This window comes from Ostrinia nubilalis, chromosome Z, assembly GCF_963855985.1.
Source record: "Ostrinia nubilalis chromosome Z, ilOstNubi1.1, whole genome shotgun sequence".
Taxonomy (NCBI): domain Eukaryota; kingdom Metazoa; phylum Arthropoda; class Insecta; order Lepidoptera; family Crambidae; genus Ostrinia; species Ostrinia nubilalis.
Genome location: NC_087119.1, coordinates 17495318 through 17512120, shown reverse-complemented (window position 1 = coordinate 17512120; position 16803 = coordinate 17495318). Strand labels below are relative to the sequence as shown.

The 16803-nt window shown below is 36.6% G+C and overlaps 1 protein-coding gene across 1 annotated transcript in view; it reads right to left on the bottom strand.

Moving 5' to 3' along the window:
* Window positions 1-16803, bottom strand: part of LOC135086664 (ankyrin repeat domain-containing protein SOWAHC-like) — a 40312-nt gene that overhangs the window by 19676 nt on the left and 3833 nt on the right. Inside the window, exons 2-5 of the mRNA XM_063981438.1 lie at window positions 16224-16296; window positions 14765-14857; window positions 11159-11352; window positions 9704-9817 (exon numbers count right to left, since the gene is read on the bottom strand). Of these exons, the coding sequence (XP_063837508.1) occupies window positions 9704-9817; window positions 11159-11352; window positions 14765-14857; window positions 16224-16296 (474 nt within the window). The remainder of the gene's footprint in view (window positions 1-9703; window positions 9818-11158; window positions 11353-14764; window positions 14858-16223; window positions 16297-16803) is intronic.

Genomic DNA, 16803 nt, shown 5'->3' with positions numbered 1-16803 from the left:
CTGAGGACATGTCAAAAGTTCAAAATTATTGCTTTAATAAATATATTGCAGTAATAATAAAAACATTCCTACGTAAATCTAAATAAAAATGCCAAAGTGATCAATTCTTTCTATGTTTGACGTGCTTATTTATCGACATGGCCATTGGCAAATTGACCATGTTTTGAAATGACTGATTTGATTATAATAAGAAAAAGAATTACCTTTCATGTAACACTTACGACCAATCGCACTCACTATTACGAATTTATTTACTAATCTGAATTGATAGAATCTTATACAGCTTTTCACAAGAGCAAGAAAAATAAACGCACATGTTATCAACTTGTGATGTACCGGGCAATTGATTGATGTCCAAAAGTACAACGCGCATGCGCGAAGAATTTCGGACATGCGCCGTAATAGGTTATTGAGAAAGACATGCGCATTAGAATATTTAGAGGTTACAGGTAGATGAAAATGTCTCAACATTATTGATTTTATCCCAAGAAAGTTCTCTTAATAATCTTTTATACTGTGTAGGCTGTCTTTATGGGTAATCACGAAAATCTCTAGTAGCGGTGAATATTGTTAAATATGCGTTTTATTAATAGTGATGACGTTTAACGTGACACAAAAATATGTGCGCAGTAGTTAAACAACAAACGGCGCATGCGTGACCTCTGTCACCGGTCGTGAGAGATGCCGACATTTTGTAACACTTATGCGAATCACTCACTATTTAATTCTTTTTAATGATTATTTTCAACACACAAATATTAACTTTAACGTTTGATTCATCTACGACTGCAATTTACTTTCTTATCACGAAAATGTCTAGTAGTAATGACATTTAACTACTTGACACAAACGTATTTGCGCAGTAGTTCGACAACAAACGGCGCATGCGTAACCTCTGTCACCGGTCGTGAGAGATGCCGACATTTTGTAACACTTATGCGAATCACTCACTATTTAATTCTTTTTAATGATTATTTTCAACACACAAACATTAACTTTAACGTTTGATTCATCTACGACTGCAATTTACTTTCTTATCACGAAAATGTCTAGTAGTAATGACATTTAACTACTTGACACAAACGTATTTGCGCAGTAGTTAAACAACAAACGGCGCATGCGTGACCTCTGTCACCGGTCGTGAGAGATGCCGACATTTTGTTACACTTATGCGAATCACTCACTATTAAATTCTTTTTAATGATTATTTTTCAACACACAAATATTAACTTTAACGTTTGATTCATCTACGACTGCAATTTACTTTCTTTTCACGAAAATGTCTAGTACTAATGACATTTAACTACTTGACACAAACGTATTTGCGCAGTAGTTCGACATCAAACGGCGCATGCGTGGCCTGTGTCACCGGTCGCGAGAAATGCCGACATTTTGTTACACGTATGCGAACCACTCCCTATTTAAAATCTTTTGAATATTTTTCAACACACAAATATTAACGTTAACTTTTATTGCTTCATCTACGACTGCATTTGATTTCAGATCACGAAAATCTCTAGTAGTGATGACGTTTAACTTGACACAAAAATAGTTGCGCAGTAGTTATACAACAAACGGCGCATGCGTGACCTTTGTCATCGGTCTTGAAAGATGCCGACATTTTATGTTACACGCATGGGAATCACCCACTATGTCTTTATTTTTCAATACACAAATATTAACGTTAACTTTAACGTTTGATTCATCTAGGACTGCAATTTACTTTCTGATCACAAAAATCTCTAGTAGTGATGACGTTTAACTTGACACAAAAATATTTGCGCAGTAGTTCAACAACAAACGGCGCATGCGTGACCTCTGTCACCGGTCATGAGAGATGCCGACATTTTGTTACAGTAATGCGAATCACTCACTATTTAAATTCTATTTAATTATTATTTTTCAACACATATAATTATATCAATGTTAACTTTTATTGCTTCATCTACGACTGCAATTTGCTTTCAAATTAGGAAAATCTCTAGTAGTTATGACGTTTAACTTGACACGTTTAAGTTCGACAGTAAACGGCGCATGCGTAACTTCTGTCACCGGTCGTGAGAGATGTTTTGTTACACTTATGCAAATCACTCACTATTAAATTATTTTTAATGATTATTTTTCAACACACAAATATTAAATTTAACGTTTGATTCATCTACGACTGCAATTTACATTCTTATCACGAAAATCTCTAATAGTAATGACGTTTAACTTGACACCAACGTATTTGCGCAGTAGTTCAACAACAAACGGCGCATGCGTGACGTCTGTCACCGGTCGTGAGAGATGCCGACATTTTGTTACACTTATGCGAATCACTATTTAAAATCTTTTTAATTATCATTTTTCAACACACAAATATTAAAGTAAACTTTTATTGCTTCATCTACGACTGCAATTTGTTTTCAAGTCACGAAAATCTCTAGTAGTGATGACGTTTAACTTGACACAAATGTATTTGCGCAGTAGTTCGACAACAAACGGCGCATGCGTGACTTCCGTCACCGGTCGTGTAACTCCCTAGTAACGCGAATCACTCCCTATTTTAAATCTTTTTCAATACACAAATATTAACGTTAATTATTTGTTTGATCTATGACTGCAATTTGCTTTCTAATCACGAAAATCTCTAGTAGTGATGACGTTTAACTTGGCACAAACGTATTTGCGCAGTAGTTCGACAGCAAATGGCGCATACCTGAGTTTGTCATCGGTCGTGAGAGACGCCGACATTTTGTTAGAGTAATGCAAATCATTCACTATTAAAATTTTTTCAAGTATTACTTTTCAATACACAAATTAAATATGCACGTTAACTTTTGTTTCATCTACGACTGCACTAAGTAAATTATTATTTTTCAATACACAAACATTAACGTTTGATTCATCTATGACTGCAATTTACTTTCTAATCACGAAAAACTCTAGCAGTGACGACGTTCAATATGACACAAAAATAGTTGCGCAGTAGTTCAACAACAAATGGCGCATGCGTGACCTTTGTCATCGGTCTTGAAAGATGCCGACATTTTATGTTACACGCATGGGAATCACTCACTATGTCTTTATTTTTCAATAAGCAACTATTAACGTTAACTTTAACGTTTGCTCCATCTACGACTGCAATATATTTTTTAATCACCAAAATATCTGATTGTGATGACGTTTAACTTGACACAAAAATATTTGCGCAGTAGTTTAACAACAAACGGCGCATGCGTGACCTCTGTCACCGGTCGTGAGAGATGCCGACATTTTGTTACACTTATGCGAATCACTCACTATTTAAATTCTTTTTAATGACTATTTTTCAACGCACGAATATTAACGTTAACGAACGGCAGAACAATCTCAGTAGTTTAATCACTTACTATTTTAATTTGTTTCAAGTATTATTTTTCAATACACAATTACTAACGTTAATTATAACGTTTGACTTATCTACGACTGCAATTTACTTTCTTATCACGAAAATCTCTAGTAGTGATGACGTTTAACTTGACACCAACGTATTTGCGCAGTAGTTCGACTACAAACGGCGCATGCCTGATTTTTTCACCGGTCGTGAGAGGCGCCGACATTTTGTTACACTTAAGCGAATCACTCACTATTTAAATTCTTTTTAATGAGTATTTTTCAATGCACAAATATTAACGTTAACTTTTATTGCTTCATCTACGACTGCAATTTGCTTTCAAATCCCGAAAATCTCTAGCTGTGATGACGTTTAACTTGACATAAATGTATTTGCGCAGTAGGTCGACCAAATGGCGCATGCCTGAGTTTGTCATCGGTCGTGAAAGATGCCGACATTTTGTTACACTTATGCGAATTACTATTTTAATTTGTTTTAAGTATTATTTTTCAATATACAAATATTAACTTTAACGTTTGATTCATCTACGTCTGCAATTTACATTCTACTCACGAAAATCTCTAGTAGTGATGACGTTTAACTACTTGACACAAACGTATTTGCGCAATATTTCGACAGCAAACGGCGCATGCGTGACCTCTGTCACCGGTCGTGAGAGATGCCGACATTTTGTTACACTTATGCGAAACACTCACTATTAAATTATTTTTAATTATTATTTTTCAACACAAATATTAACGTTAACTTTATTGCTTCATCTAAGACTGCAATTTACTTTCTAATCACGAAAATCTCTAGCAGTGACGACGTTCAACAGGACACAAAAATAGTTGCGCAGTAAGTAGTTCAACAACAAACGGCTCATGCGTGACCGCTGTCACCGATCGTGAGAGATGCCGACATTTTGTTAACGCATGCGAATCTCTCACTATTTAATTTTTTTAAGGATTATTTTTCATACCTGGTCCATAATTTTTAAATAAAATATTTAATTTATGAGGCCGTTTGTCCGATTTATTTACACGGGCCAAGTATGTGACGGGCATGCGTAGGTACGTTATTTGATGTCACTGATAAGTCATTGAAGAAAATCATATTTTCTGTTTAATTTAACAAAAAGGTTTCATTATTTTTATGCCTGTGATTGACCGAAGGTTTTTAGCTGTATAGTTTTTTATTTTGTATTTTATTTCAATAGTCAACGGTCACCGACGTCGCGCATGCGTAAATCAAATTTCGTCAGAGATGACTCATGAAAATTACTTTTATACCTAGTACTGCGCACTTAAAAAAATATGTTTTTGCTAATCACGAATTTTAATTTTAATAATGCAATCTGCTTACTAAATAGTTTTGATGTGTGCTTAATTACGGCGTCATATTTCCTTGTGTTCACAGCCGTTGTTTTGTGTCAAACTTTATTTATTTTTCTATATATTTATGTTACTAATGTCTTGTTAATAGTATCTTGCCAATTTCTAATTCCCGATCAATACTTGACCCCTCGCGCATGCGTATAATGCGTCCCTGATGAGTCAGTGCCTTTTCACACGTTCCGGTTGCCGGCTATCCGGCGCCGGCTACCCGGCGTCAAATGAGCTTTCACACGCTCCGGTTGATGACGGCAGTATCGACTAGAGAGCCGACAAGAGTACAGTCTCGTTCATTTCATACTTTCAAAGATGGACCGTGAACAAATAATTGCAATGTGGCTTTTATATCCTAGACTGCATCCCACTTAACATCAGGTGCGATTGTGATCAAATACCTGCCTTGCTATGCATAAAAAATTAACTTTTAAAAAAAATAAAACCGACTTCAAATGCGTGAAACTGAACACAAAAAAAAAACTAAAAATTGAAAATATTGCGTATAAAAAAGTTCATCCCCAATTTTCCACCCTTGGGGGTGAAATATTTTCTTCAAATTCGCATGAAACCACCCTTTTGATAATACCTATTCAACAAAAAATAATCGTTCAAATCGATTTATAATCGGCGGAGATATTGCGTATAAAAAAGTTCATCCCCAATTTTCCACCCTTGGGGGTTGTTTTTTCTATTATTAAATTTAAATGGGACCACCCTTGAGGTATTACCTATACGCAGAAAAAAGATTTGTTCAAATCGGTTCATAATTGGCGGAGTTATCGCGTAACAAACATAGAAAAAAAAAAAAAAAAACATACGGGTCGAATTGAGAACCTCCTCCTTTTTTTGAAGTCGGTTGAAAATATCGAAGACGAAAATATCTGCGCCGGAAAGAAATATCAAGAAATTATTGGGTTCATACAATTAATATGAAAAGAGAAGCATTAGGTGCATTCTATACTAGGGTTTGTACCCGGGTAATCCCGGAACCGAAAGAACCGGGAAAACCCGGGTTTTTTCGACAGCTTAAGAACCGGGTTTTAAAAATTCAAAACCCGGTTCTTTCGGTACTTTCGGGTTTTGCATAGTTATCTAAAAATCTGTTATAGGTATTAGGCATGAGTCGTCACAAGAAAATTTGCGAACGTATAGAGAACGTAAAGATATCAGATTAGCTACTAATAAAGATTACCTACTTATTAGTTTTGTACTTTGTTTTTTTTTATGAGATACTAGCGGCCGCCCGCGACTTCGTACGCGTGGACCCCGTTTTACCCTTAGGGGTGAAGTTTCGAGTTTTTTAGGGTTTACCCGGAAATTATTCAAACTTTTCTCGCTGTAAAAACCATCCTTGGACTTCAACAAACATTTTAAAAAAAGAATTGGTAAAATTGGTCCAGGCGTTGTTGAGTTATGCGCTTACCAACACATTTTGCGATTCATTTTTATATTATAGATGTAAATATTTTAAGCATTTTTCTTATTTTTTTTTAATACACTGGCACATTTTTGTGCGCTTACGCTGCGACAGGTTATACAGAAGATTGAGGAGTATAACTTGCCACTATGCTTGGCGTTCGTAGACTATGAGAAGGTCTTCGATTCGATCGGGTCTTGGGCAGTGCTTACAGTCTCTTCAGCGGTGCCGTATTGACTATCGGTATATCGAGGTGCTGAAAAGTGCTTGTACAAAAACGCCACCATGTCGGTCCGAGTAAAGGAGCAGAGCACGAGGACGATTCCTCTGCAGTGAGGCGTTGGGCAGGGAGATGTTATATCTCCTAAACTGTTCACCACTGCATTGGAAGACGCTTTTAAACTCCTTGAATGGAAAGGATTCGGCATAAACATTAATGGCGAGTACATCACTCACCTTCGGTTTGCCCACGATACTGATTGTGGTCATGGCAGAATCGTTGTAAGATCTTGGCACAATGCTCAAAGACCTTAATCGAGTTTCCTAAGAGGTAGGCCTGAGGATGAATATGGACAAAACAAAGCTTATGTCCAATGTCCATGTTGCGCCCTACCCAGTTTCGGTTGGGAGCTCAATCCTCGAGATTGTTGACAAGTATGTCTACCTCGGACAAACGATCCAGCTAGGTAGGTCCAATTTCGAAAAGGGGGTCAATGTCGAATCCAACTCGGCTAGGCAGCGTTCGGGAAACTACGCAACATCTTTTCATCCAAAATACCTCTGTGCCTGAAGACGAAAGTCTACAACCAATGTGTGTTACCAGTGATGACTTATGGCTCGGAAACGTGGCCTCTCACTGTAGGCCTTATACAGAAGCTCAAAGTTGCACAGCGTGCTATGGAGAGGGCTATGCTCGGAGTTTCTTTACGAGATCGAATCAGAAATGAGGAGATCCGTAAATGAACTAAATTCGCTACTTTAGTTCATTTACGGATCTCCTCATTTCTATGTCAGCGGACTCAGCGAACATAGCCCGACGCGGACGCAGAACTGACGGCCGATGGGGCAGGAAGGTCCTGGAATGGAGGCCGCGTATCGAAAAACGCAGCGTGGAACGTCCACCCACAAGGTGGACCGACGACATCATAAAGGTAGCAGGGAAGCGCTGGACGCAGGCCGCTACCAATCGATCAACATGGAAAGCATTGGGGGAGGTTTATGTTCAGCAGTGGACGTCCTATCCTATGGTTTAAAATTTAAACAAATAATAAAAATAATAAAATCATCATCATTTAAACTTTAAATGATGATGATGATGTTATTTTTGTATGAGAGTTGGCAAGACTGACTCCTTTATTTGCTTTGCATCTGACAGTCAATATACAGGGTGGAAACGATAAGTGATCTCACTCGATTATTTCGAAACTATACAAGATATCCAAAAACTGGTTACTGATCCTGAAAGTGCTTTACGAGCTCTATCCAACGGTATCAATAATAGGTTACAAAATAAACTGGATCTATCCGAAAATTCAATGTTTCCAGCTTCCATACATTTAGTAAAACCACATTATATTAAAAACTGTGCAAGATATCCAAAAACTTGTTACTGATCCTGAAAGTGCTTCACGAGCTCTATCCAACGGTACCAATAATAAGTTACAAAATAAACTGGATCTATCCGAAAATTCAATGTTTCCAGCTTACATACATTTAGTACTACCACAGTCATGGCACTCATGTCTTGATAATATTATAGCAAGTAAAGCCTAAAACCAATGTTTTCCATGAAAATTTTTAAATAAGAATGCAATTTACGAGTTCAAATTAAGTGTTTATTATTTAATAAAAAAAAATAACACTTCTAATATTGTGTGGCTGACATACATTTAGTATGGAGGCTGAAAACATTGAATTTTCGGATGGATCCAGTTAATTCTGTAACCTATTACTTATACCGTTGGAAAGAGCTCGTGAAGCACTTTCAGGATCAGTAACCAGTTTTTCAATATCTTGTATAGTTTAGAAATAATCGCATGAGATCACTTATCGTTTCCACCCTGTATAAATAGTCAAATATATCGTTAAGTTGTACCTCAATTGAAAACTAATTCTAAATATTTTACTTTTTTTTATTTTTGGGAGTAGAATTTAGTAAAAATAGAAAAATATTGTAAATCATGTTTGTTGATTATTCATAGTCTATTCAAAGAAGTGTTATTTCAATAAAAAAAAACAATCAAAATATTGTTTGTTTGGAACCGAAAGAACCGAAAAAACCGGGGCTCCCGGTTCTTATGACCACCAGACCCGAAAAACCCGGTTCCTCAAACCAGAACCGATTCTGCATTCCCTATTCTATACATTATTCCCAGATCTACGAGCACATGAAGACAGGTTTTTCAAGTACAACTACTTTTGATGAATTACATAACCGTTTGAAGAACTCTTTGCAACGTCAGGATACAAAAATGAGAAACTGCAACTCTCGCAGACTGTACCTGGACGACTAACCGGCCGGCGCGTGTGAAAGCTAGTTGCATGTTCCATACACCACTGTCAGTTCGGCCGCCGGCTAACCGGTGCCCGGCGACCGGACGTACAGTGGTGGATCCGGCGCGCACCCGGCGACCGCCTGCCGGATTAATTTACGCCGGAACATGTGAAAGCTCCGTACCATGCCCATACACTTCACCATCGGGTACCCGGCGCCGGATAGCCAGCAACCGGAACGTGTGAAAAGGCACTCATTGTATTGCGCATGTGAAAATTAAATATTTTATGGATTCCGTATTCGAAAAAAAAAAACTCTTATTTAAATCACCGTGAAATAAGTTTTTTTTTTATATAGTTAATTGCAATATTTCAAAGTTGATGCTAAACTGCGGTAGTAAATTGTGAAATCTGATAAGATGAATTAATTAAAATGAATTTAATACTTTAAGAATTTAAAACACTTTTCATTGTAAATAATGGTTTTGAGGGATTTTGGGTAAAGCATAAGAGTTGGAGTATGTTAATTTAAGAAATCGCAATAGCACACTTTAATTTACTTTACAAACAAGCTTTCTAAAACAATCAGAGGCTATTGCGTGATAAAAAAATAAATCGCTTTTGCAACGTAGATGTTTCAAACGTATATTAAAAAGTCGCTTTTAAAATCGCGCTAAAGTTTTTGAATTTACTGTTACTCACTTCGGTTTTCAATTAATTTGAAGGAGGTTTGAAAAGCTATCTATCCACTTACCTTGAAATTCCCAAGAGACCGCGCACCCTGGCAGCCCCGGAGACGACCCGAGCGAAAATGGACGAGTTAATTGCTTTCGTCTGGGGATATTGATTTCGCGAGATGCGCAGTGGTTACCGCGCAGGTGCGCAATAAATTCTCCCCTCGGTCCGGTCGGTGAATCAGAAGGGTTGGTGGTGCTACGCGCGCGCTAGCGACATCTAGGAATGTTCCCGAGTACTAAAAAGTCCCGAGACGAGCGCGGTAAAGCTGGAGGTTCCTGGAATGCTTTATGGTGCGTTTTGGTTTACCTGGTCCGGGGTAGATGGCGTGCTTCGGCTGTGCGAGCCGATCCCCTTGCGTCCGCTAGCACCGCGACGCCTCACTTTGCTGCTCATAGGTGGCGGCATAAGGTGATCTTCTTTCTATGAATCGGAAAGTATCCATGTTACAGTATAAACTCTGATTTTTAATTCGACGGAATTTTGACATTTCAAAAGTGTTTCCAACATTGAAACATTCCCACTAAGGATGGAGAGCATTTTCACAAATTAAAAAATAATCCTTTCTTGAATTTAAGGTTTCACTTAAAAAACTAAGGCTTAAAAATGTACTGATCATTTCAAAATGGTTATTTGAATTTTTATTATCATATTTTAGAAGTTACAAAAAAAATTGGGAAATTATTTTTCTATTACTGGACTCCCTGGCCAATAATCCATGGGTTACAAACCTTTTTTATGAAAATCCTTTTGTTTATAAAATCTTAGCTTCATAAAATAATCAATTTAACAAGATGCCAATTTTATAATCCAAGTTGATTATGATGACGATAATGATGATTGATGATCAATACATATTTTCGTTTAAGTTAATATGTTGTTTTACTGTGTTAAAAACACGTTTTTTTTCTATTTAATCTCTAAAATGTACATAATAATTAGTGTACCTTGAATTCACGAAACAAACAATAGTTCATTCTTGTAAGTTGTAGTTGATGAAATTTCATTTCTTATTATTTATTAATAATTCAAAGCAAAAAAGGCTTATTACATCTGAATTGTCAAAAAATGACAGCTGTCAGAATTCCGTCGAATTAAAAATCGGACTATAGAAAACGTTGACTGGCAACAAATTATTAGCATTAAACAGTAGATGTAAGAAAATTTAAGTAGTAATGTACAAAATATGTCCGTTAATTATCTTTTCTTTCAGTCACAGTGGTTTAATCGTGAAAAGGTAATAGACAGACATAGTTTATTAGAAGAAGTATATAAGTGTGGATTTATCCGACGATCTAGTGAAGATCGCGAGAAGCGCCTGAGTGCGGGCAGTGCAGGATCGGTCGTTGTGGTAATCCTTGGGTCTTTGTCCAGCAGTGGACGTCATTTAGTTGAAACTTATTTATAACTAGCTCTCCGCCCGCGGCTTCGCCCGCGTGGAATTTTGTCTTTCACAGAAAAACTTTAGCACGCGCGTTCCTGTTTCAAAAATCGGGATAAAAACTATCCTATGTCCTTTCCCGAGACTCAAACTATCTCTATGCCAAATTTCATCAAAATCGGTTCAGTGATTTTGGCGTGAAAGAGAGACAGACAGACAGAGTTACTTTCGCATTTATAATATTAGTATAGATGGTATAGATTCCTTAAGAATAGTTATGGATGTGTCTGAAAATCATTGGATCAGGCAGCCTCAGCAGTGGCCGTTCTGTGGCTGAAATGATGATGTGTCATCATGTGTCTGTCTGCATTGAAAATACGTACTGGAATGTTATCAGCGGAGCCCCAAGTCTTGTGCAGCTCTCCATCATCAGACCTCCTCTCCTCGCGGTCCCTCGCAGACTTGGGTATATAAGCCGACGCCCTGGTCGCTCCCACACCTAGGAAATTGCTGAACGCCTCGGTTGTTTTCTTCACACGAACATTAAGGGACCCGATGCGTAAAAATCCCTCTTTTTCTGAAACACATTAATTGAACATTAAGTGTTGTGTAGAGAAATGAGTTAGGTAAGAATACTGTTTCTAGTGGGTTGATAAATAATAATTTGTATTAAATATACTTTTGATGAGAATTTTTATACACATTCGGAGTTGTTAGCAATACATTTGAATTTCAAAGCCGGTTTAAGTGCCTACAGTTTGTATTGTCGACAGGACAAATTAAACTTTCATGTTTTTTTTTGTTTGCAATAATAATCGTTTTCCATTAGATGCCAGTATTAGTAATTAATATACGTGCATTTTGCAGATTATCATTATAAAGAAAATAACAATAGCTTTCTAAGAACAGATATAGATAAGTTTGAGGTAGGTACAAGTCGAAGGCAAATACATAAATGTTTTATGCAATAGGTATTTATTAAAAATACAATCATAAAATATGTGGTAAACCTAGCTACATAACATACAATTGTACTTGTACCTTATTCTATAAAACAACCAAAATAATTGAATTTCATTGAGAAAATATCCTTTTTTACACATAAATACATAGTTAAAAAATACGTACAAATAAATTATGTGCTACATTTGAGAAAAACTTGGTGTCCTCAGTTTGTGAATGACAGAAACAAGTGACTTACTGTGCCTTTAAAAGAGTGTGGAAAATACACAAATGAGTGCTTCTGGTGCGATGGTTGATTGAAATCTCTAAAGATTGCCGACAAAATCTTTGAATTATACTTAAGATACGTTTGTTTGTCTGTAACAAGTATCACGTTCTGATACCATGTTAATTAAGTAAGCTGCAAACTTTTACAACACATGCTAACCCAAGGCTACGCCTCACAGAGAAAAATGCTTTTATTATATGTATTATGTATGTAGATTGTAGATAGACTAGCTGTGTCCACGACTTCGTACGCGTGAAAATAGTTTGAATAATATTTTCCGTTTTTGTTTCGGTAACGAGCGCGTCTCGAAAGTTTTAGGATACGTTTGAACAAGGTTTTTACTAATAAAGTAATAGTTAAATATTTATTTATATTTATCTTGTAATTACTTTCATGTGCACAAACACCCCTGAGATGGGCGTTGTTTTACAAAACCACACCCTGTATAGCGTAAAGCCTTCCTCGATAAATGGGCTATCCAAAAAAAGTGTAGATTGTAGATAGCAAATTGCACGTCATTTTATTATTTTTAGTTGTGTATAGCATTTAAGGGTTAGTAGTAGTTTCGCACGATTTTCCTTCGCACGAATGTGCGAAACGTCCCCTTTCAAAAAACATTTTTTTTAGTAGGCGTTTCGCCCGGATTTATCAAAAGTATTAAAAACGGGTGCGAATCGACCCCTTTGAGAACTAGTAATCGCATACTAATAGTTCAAAAAAGAGTCGATTCGAACGCGATTTTAATACTTTTAATACATCCGGGCGAAACGCCTACTAAAAAAAATATTTTTGAAAGGGACATTCGTGCGAAGGAAAATCGTGCGAAACTACTACTAACCCGCATTTAAAGATGCGCGTGCGAATCGACTCTTTTTTGAACTAGTAGTATGCGATTACTAGTTCTCAAAGGGGTCGATTCGCACCCGTTGTTAATACTTTTGACACAATCGGGCGAAACGCCTACTTAAAAAAAAATATTTTTGAAAGGGGACGTTTCGCACATTCGTGCGAAACTACTACTAACCCAACACACCGTGTTACTTGAAAGAAATTGTTCCCCTCGATCGGTATTTTAGAAATACGGTTTCTTTTTTCATATTTGGTTAATTACCCGGACCAAGCAACTGTTTAAACATCTTTAAATGCGTTATTAGATTAGAGCTGTGTTTTTTTTCGTCGATCGATCGATCCGAATTCCAGATGAGGCAAGCATTTCTTTTAAATTGCCGTATTATTTAATTTTTAAAATTAAATTAAAGCCTTCCCTCGAGCGGCATAGCCGACAGACACTATTAATGTTTAATTCATTTAACTATAGATAGTGACGTATTGATTTCCATTTATCCGAATCGACTTCACTACGTATCAGGTATTATTATTTAGTCAGAGAGTTGAATCAAATATAGAGGTATTCTGACTGTCCGAATGAATATTTTATGAAAATCTGAAATTAATGTGTCGATCGAGGTATGTGTTTATTAACTTACCGCATACTTTTTATCATTAAAATTAAAATAATACTTATTTAAGAAAATCTCTATAAGAAGTCCAAGCCCCGGTGTTGAAAAAATTACAAATATTTTTGCAACTTTCCGTGTACCTAACAAAGTGTTATTGCAACAAGCAAATTATTTCCAAGTGAAAAATGCAATTTCTGTGCAAAACGTTTGGTACACAAGTGGACATTCTGACGTTCTAGTTGCCTTACTTGACATGTCAACAATGGTGTTAAGTAGGGAGTTTGGAGTGGTTCGTGAATCCGGTTGGGTCGGAATTGTACGTCCGACGTCAAGCTTGTCGGCCTCTGCAAGATAACGACTGGGTAGATGATGTTGTATTTAAAAAACGTAGTACTAATCCATTTGAATCGCGTAACTTCATCATCATTTCTGCCATATGACGTCCACTGCTGAACATAAGTATTCCTCCCCCAATGATTTTTGCCTGCATCCAGCTGCTTCCTGCTACCTTTATGAGGTCGTCGGTCCACCTTGCCATCGGTAACTAGCTTACTGTCTGTATGTTAGCAGAGCAAAATTCTAAGATTTCCAAGGAGCTACATAATGACTGTACTAGTTTGGCGGGAATACTAAAGTTTTCTGTTGATTTGGGCTTGAATCTCTCCAACATCAGTGATGTTTTCTCTTGGTCTTGGGACCACGGTTTGGTAAGCGGCGGTGACAAGAATGAAAGACGACTCTTCATACATTTCACCTGAACAAATCCTTTGTAGCGTACTATAATTATAGTTAAGATTGGAATGAAAACAACACAAACCCACTAATATTTATTAAGCATTGTCTAGCTTTATTAAGTTTTTATCTACTTACATCTTACGATAGATTAGCTAGATCATTTAGAAAGGTATTGTATTTTGTACGTTGATGGTGTGTTTTTGCTCCTCTATCACCTTTTATAAGGAATATATCGAATCAACAGTAACCCCGACGTATATTCCGTACCCATAATAATTAGCGCTAATTGGTAATTAGTATAAAAAAATGTATTCATTAGACAAGAGTTATACAATTTTCTCGTTTTTTCCCGCAACAAACAGTAGCGTTATACCGCGCAAAACAATATGCCGGCTCTATTCATCTCACTCACTCGCTAGGATCTTATTTATGATTAACGGGATCGTCTTTGTGTAATATTTAGTTATTCATTTGTGAAGAATATCCGACAATAAGATATTATGAAACAATAATTACGGATTTACTCTATCACGTCACGTAATTAAAGACTAGTATATACTTACTTCGAAAGCATCCAGGTGATAATGAGGTATCCATATGAACTAGGTACTGCCTCGGTTTTCTTCCAGACCAGTCGCGGACGTTTGGGTCAGCATCTGTAGTAGAAATAGTTAATTTAAGTATATTAATTTGACATAAATGGATCATATAATTTCTATTTCAAATATCGTTATAAAATATGTAACAGTTTATATTGCGATGTCCTTCTGTCTGACGAAGTGTGATGTTAGAACGAACTAGTATTATACGAAGCGGTTACCCGACGAACAACTCTGACGATTTGCAGGAAAGCTCTGTTCGTTGGAACATCGAGAGATTGGTGTCAGGATTTACACTAGCAAGAGCTCGAAAATTCTAAAATACTCGACAGTCGAGTATGTTTATTTGACATTTCCTATACATATAATATACCTAGTAATGATTCAAAAATAATTTCAAGATTGATGGTATTCCATCAATCTTGAATTTATTTTATAGTCGGCATAGTCGGCCGTTTGGTGTAGTGGTTCAGAACGGACTACTATGCCGAGAGGTCCCGGGTTCGATTCCCGGCCGGGCAGAAATTGAAATGATGAATTTTAATTTCTGTGACGGGTCTGGGTGTGACTATGTATAATATGTATTAAAAAAAAAAGTATATAAGTAGTATATCCGTTAAGCTAGCACCCATAACACAAGCATTAAGTTGCTTACTTTGGGGCTAGCTGGTGCTGTGTGAAATTGTCCAAAAAAAAAATTTTTTTAAATCATTATCAAACTAAACATTACCTACTTGATGATTGCATCAAGTAATATTTAGTTTTAATTTGATTGTTTATGATTATGGTTCGAAATTGGAATCATTTCTATTTACCCGTAACCAGGCCTGTTCATCTCCGCGAGTTTACATCGAAAACAAAACACGCACGATTGCCCCCTACAAGAGTACTATTCGACAAGGCCTCACATACGAGCGAACATTGACTCACGCACGCGTATTCTTGTGTATGATGGAAAAAAATAAAGAAAATGGTGTACTAAATACTGTGCAGTATTTAACTGCCTAAATAATAATAAAAACACAGAATGTACTTTTTTAAGTTGCCTGAAGACACTGAGAGGTAAATAAGTAGTTAATATTATTCATGATAATTCATGCTAAATCATGTATTTCCTCCGCCATTTTCTGCAGATTGGCACCTCACGTCACATCATTTTACCGAAGTCAGCCCTATAGCTTCGGCGCAGTACCGATCACTGACGTTTGTCAACAAAACTTCTGACAAACTTGCTTGACTCTAGAGACAAGCTAAATTACACCATATTGTTAATGACATTGAGCATACATTTTTTTAAATACCTTCGCGAAGTAAAACTTCTGTACGTAGTACTTATTATTATTCTGTGCCGTAACTGTTATGTATTAAGTACGATTTAAATAAGTTTAACGGTTGATATAATATTAGTTAATTAAGTACATACCATACACTTCAACCAGGAGCCTGTACACATTTTCATGGCGAAACTGCATTGCAATGTGAAGTGGTGTATATCCCTGTAAAATTGTTATTGTCAGGAACTTTCTAGAATAACGTAATAGAGTTTCAGTTTTAATATCTGGATAGTTGTCAGAACAACGTCGTATCCTATCATATCGCAACTCAACAGCTACTAGTTTGGAGGATATATTGGAAATTGGCCTTTATTTCTATTCCCGCTTTGAATAATTTTAGTAGTCTGCACGCACTATTGGCGTTTCCGTCAATCGCAACTATGGTCTGAATCGATTTTATCATGGTTGAAATATGATAAGTATAAGCCTGCGTCGTCGGCTGTAGCGAAGTGCTAAATTTACGTACGCATATGCTGTTGTGGTAGCTGGGATCGTTATCGTGGAACCCAGGGCAACGATGCATGAGCCGATAGGGTATGATAATAAAATCAAACGAGAGCAAATATTTTCCATGTTCAAAACGTATCTCGGCATCGGGTGAAGGATAAAGACGTGAAAATAAGATTGCTTGTTTATAGATAAAGGGAAATTCAATAAATATTAAAGCAT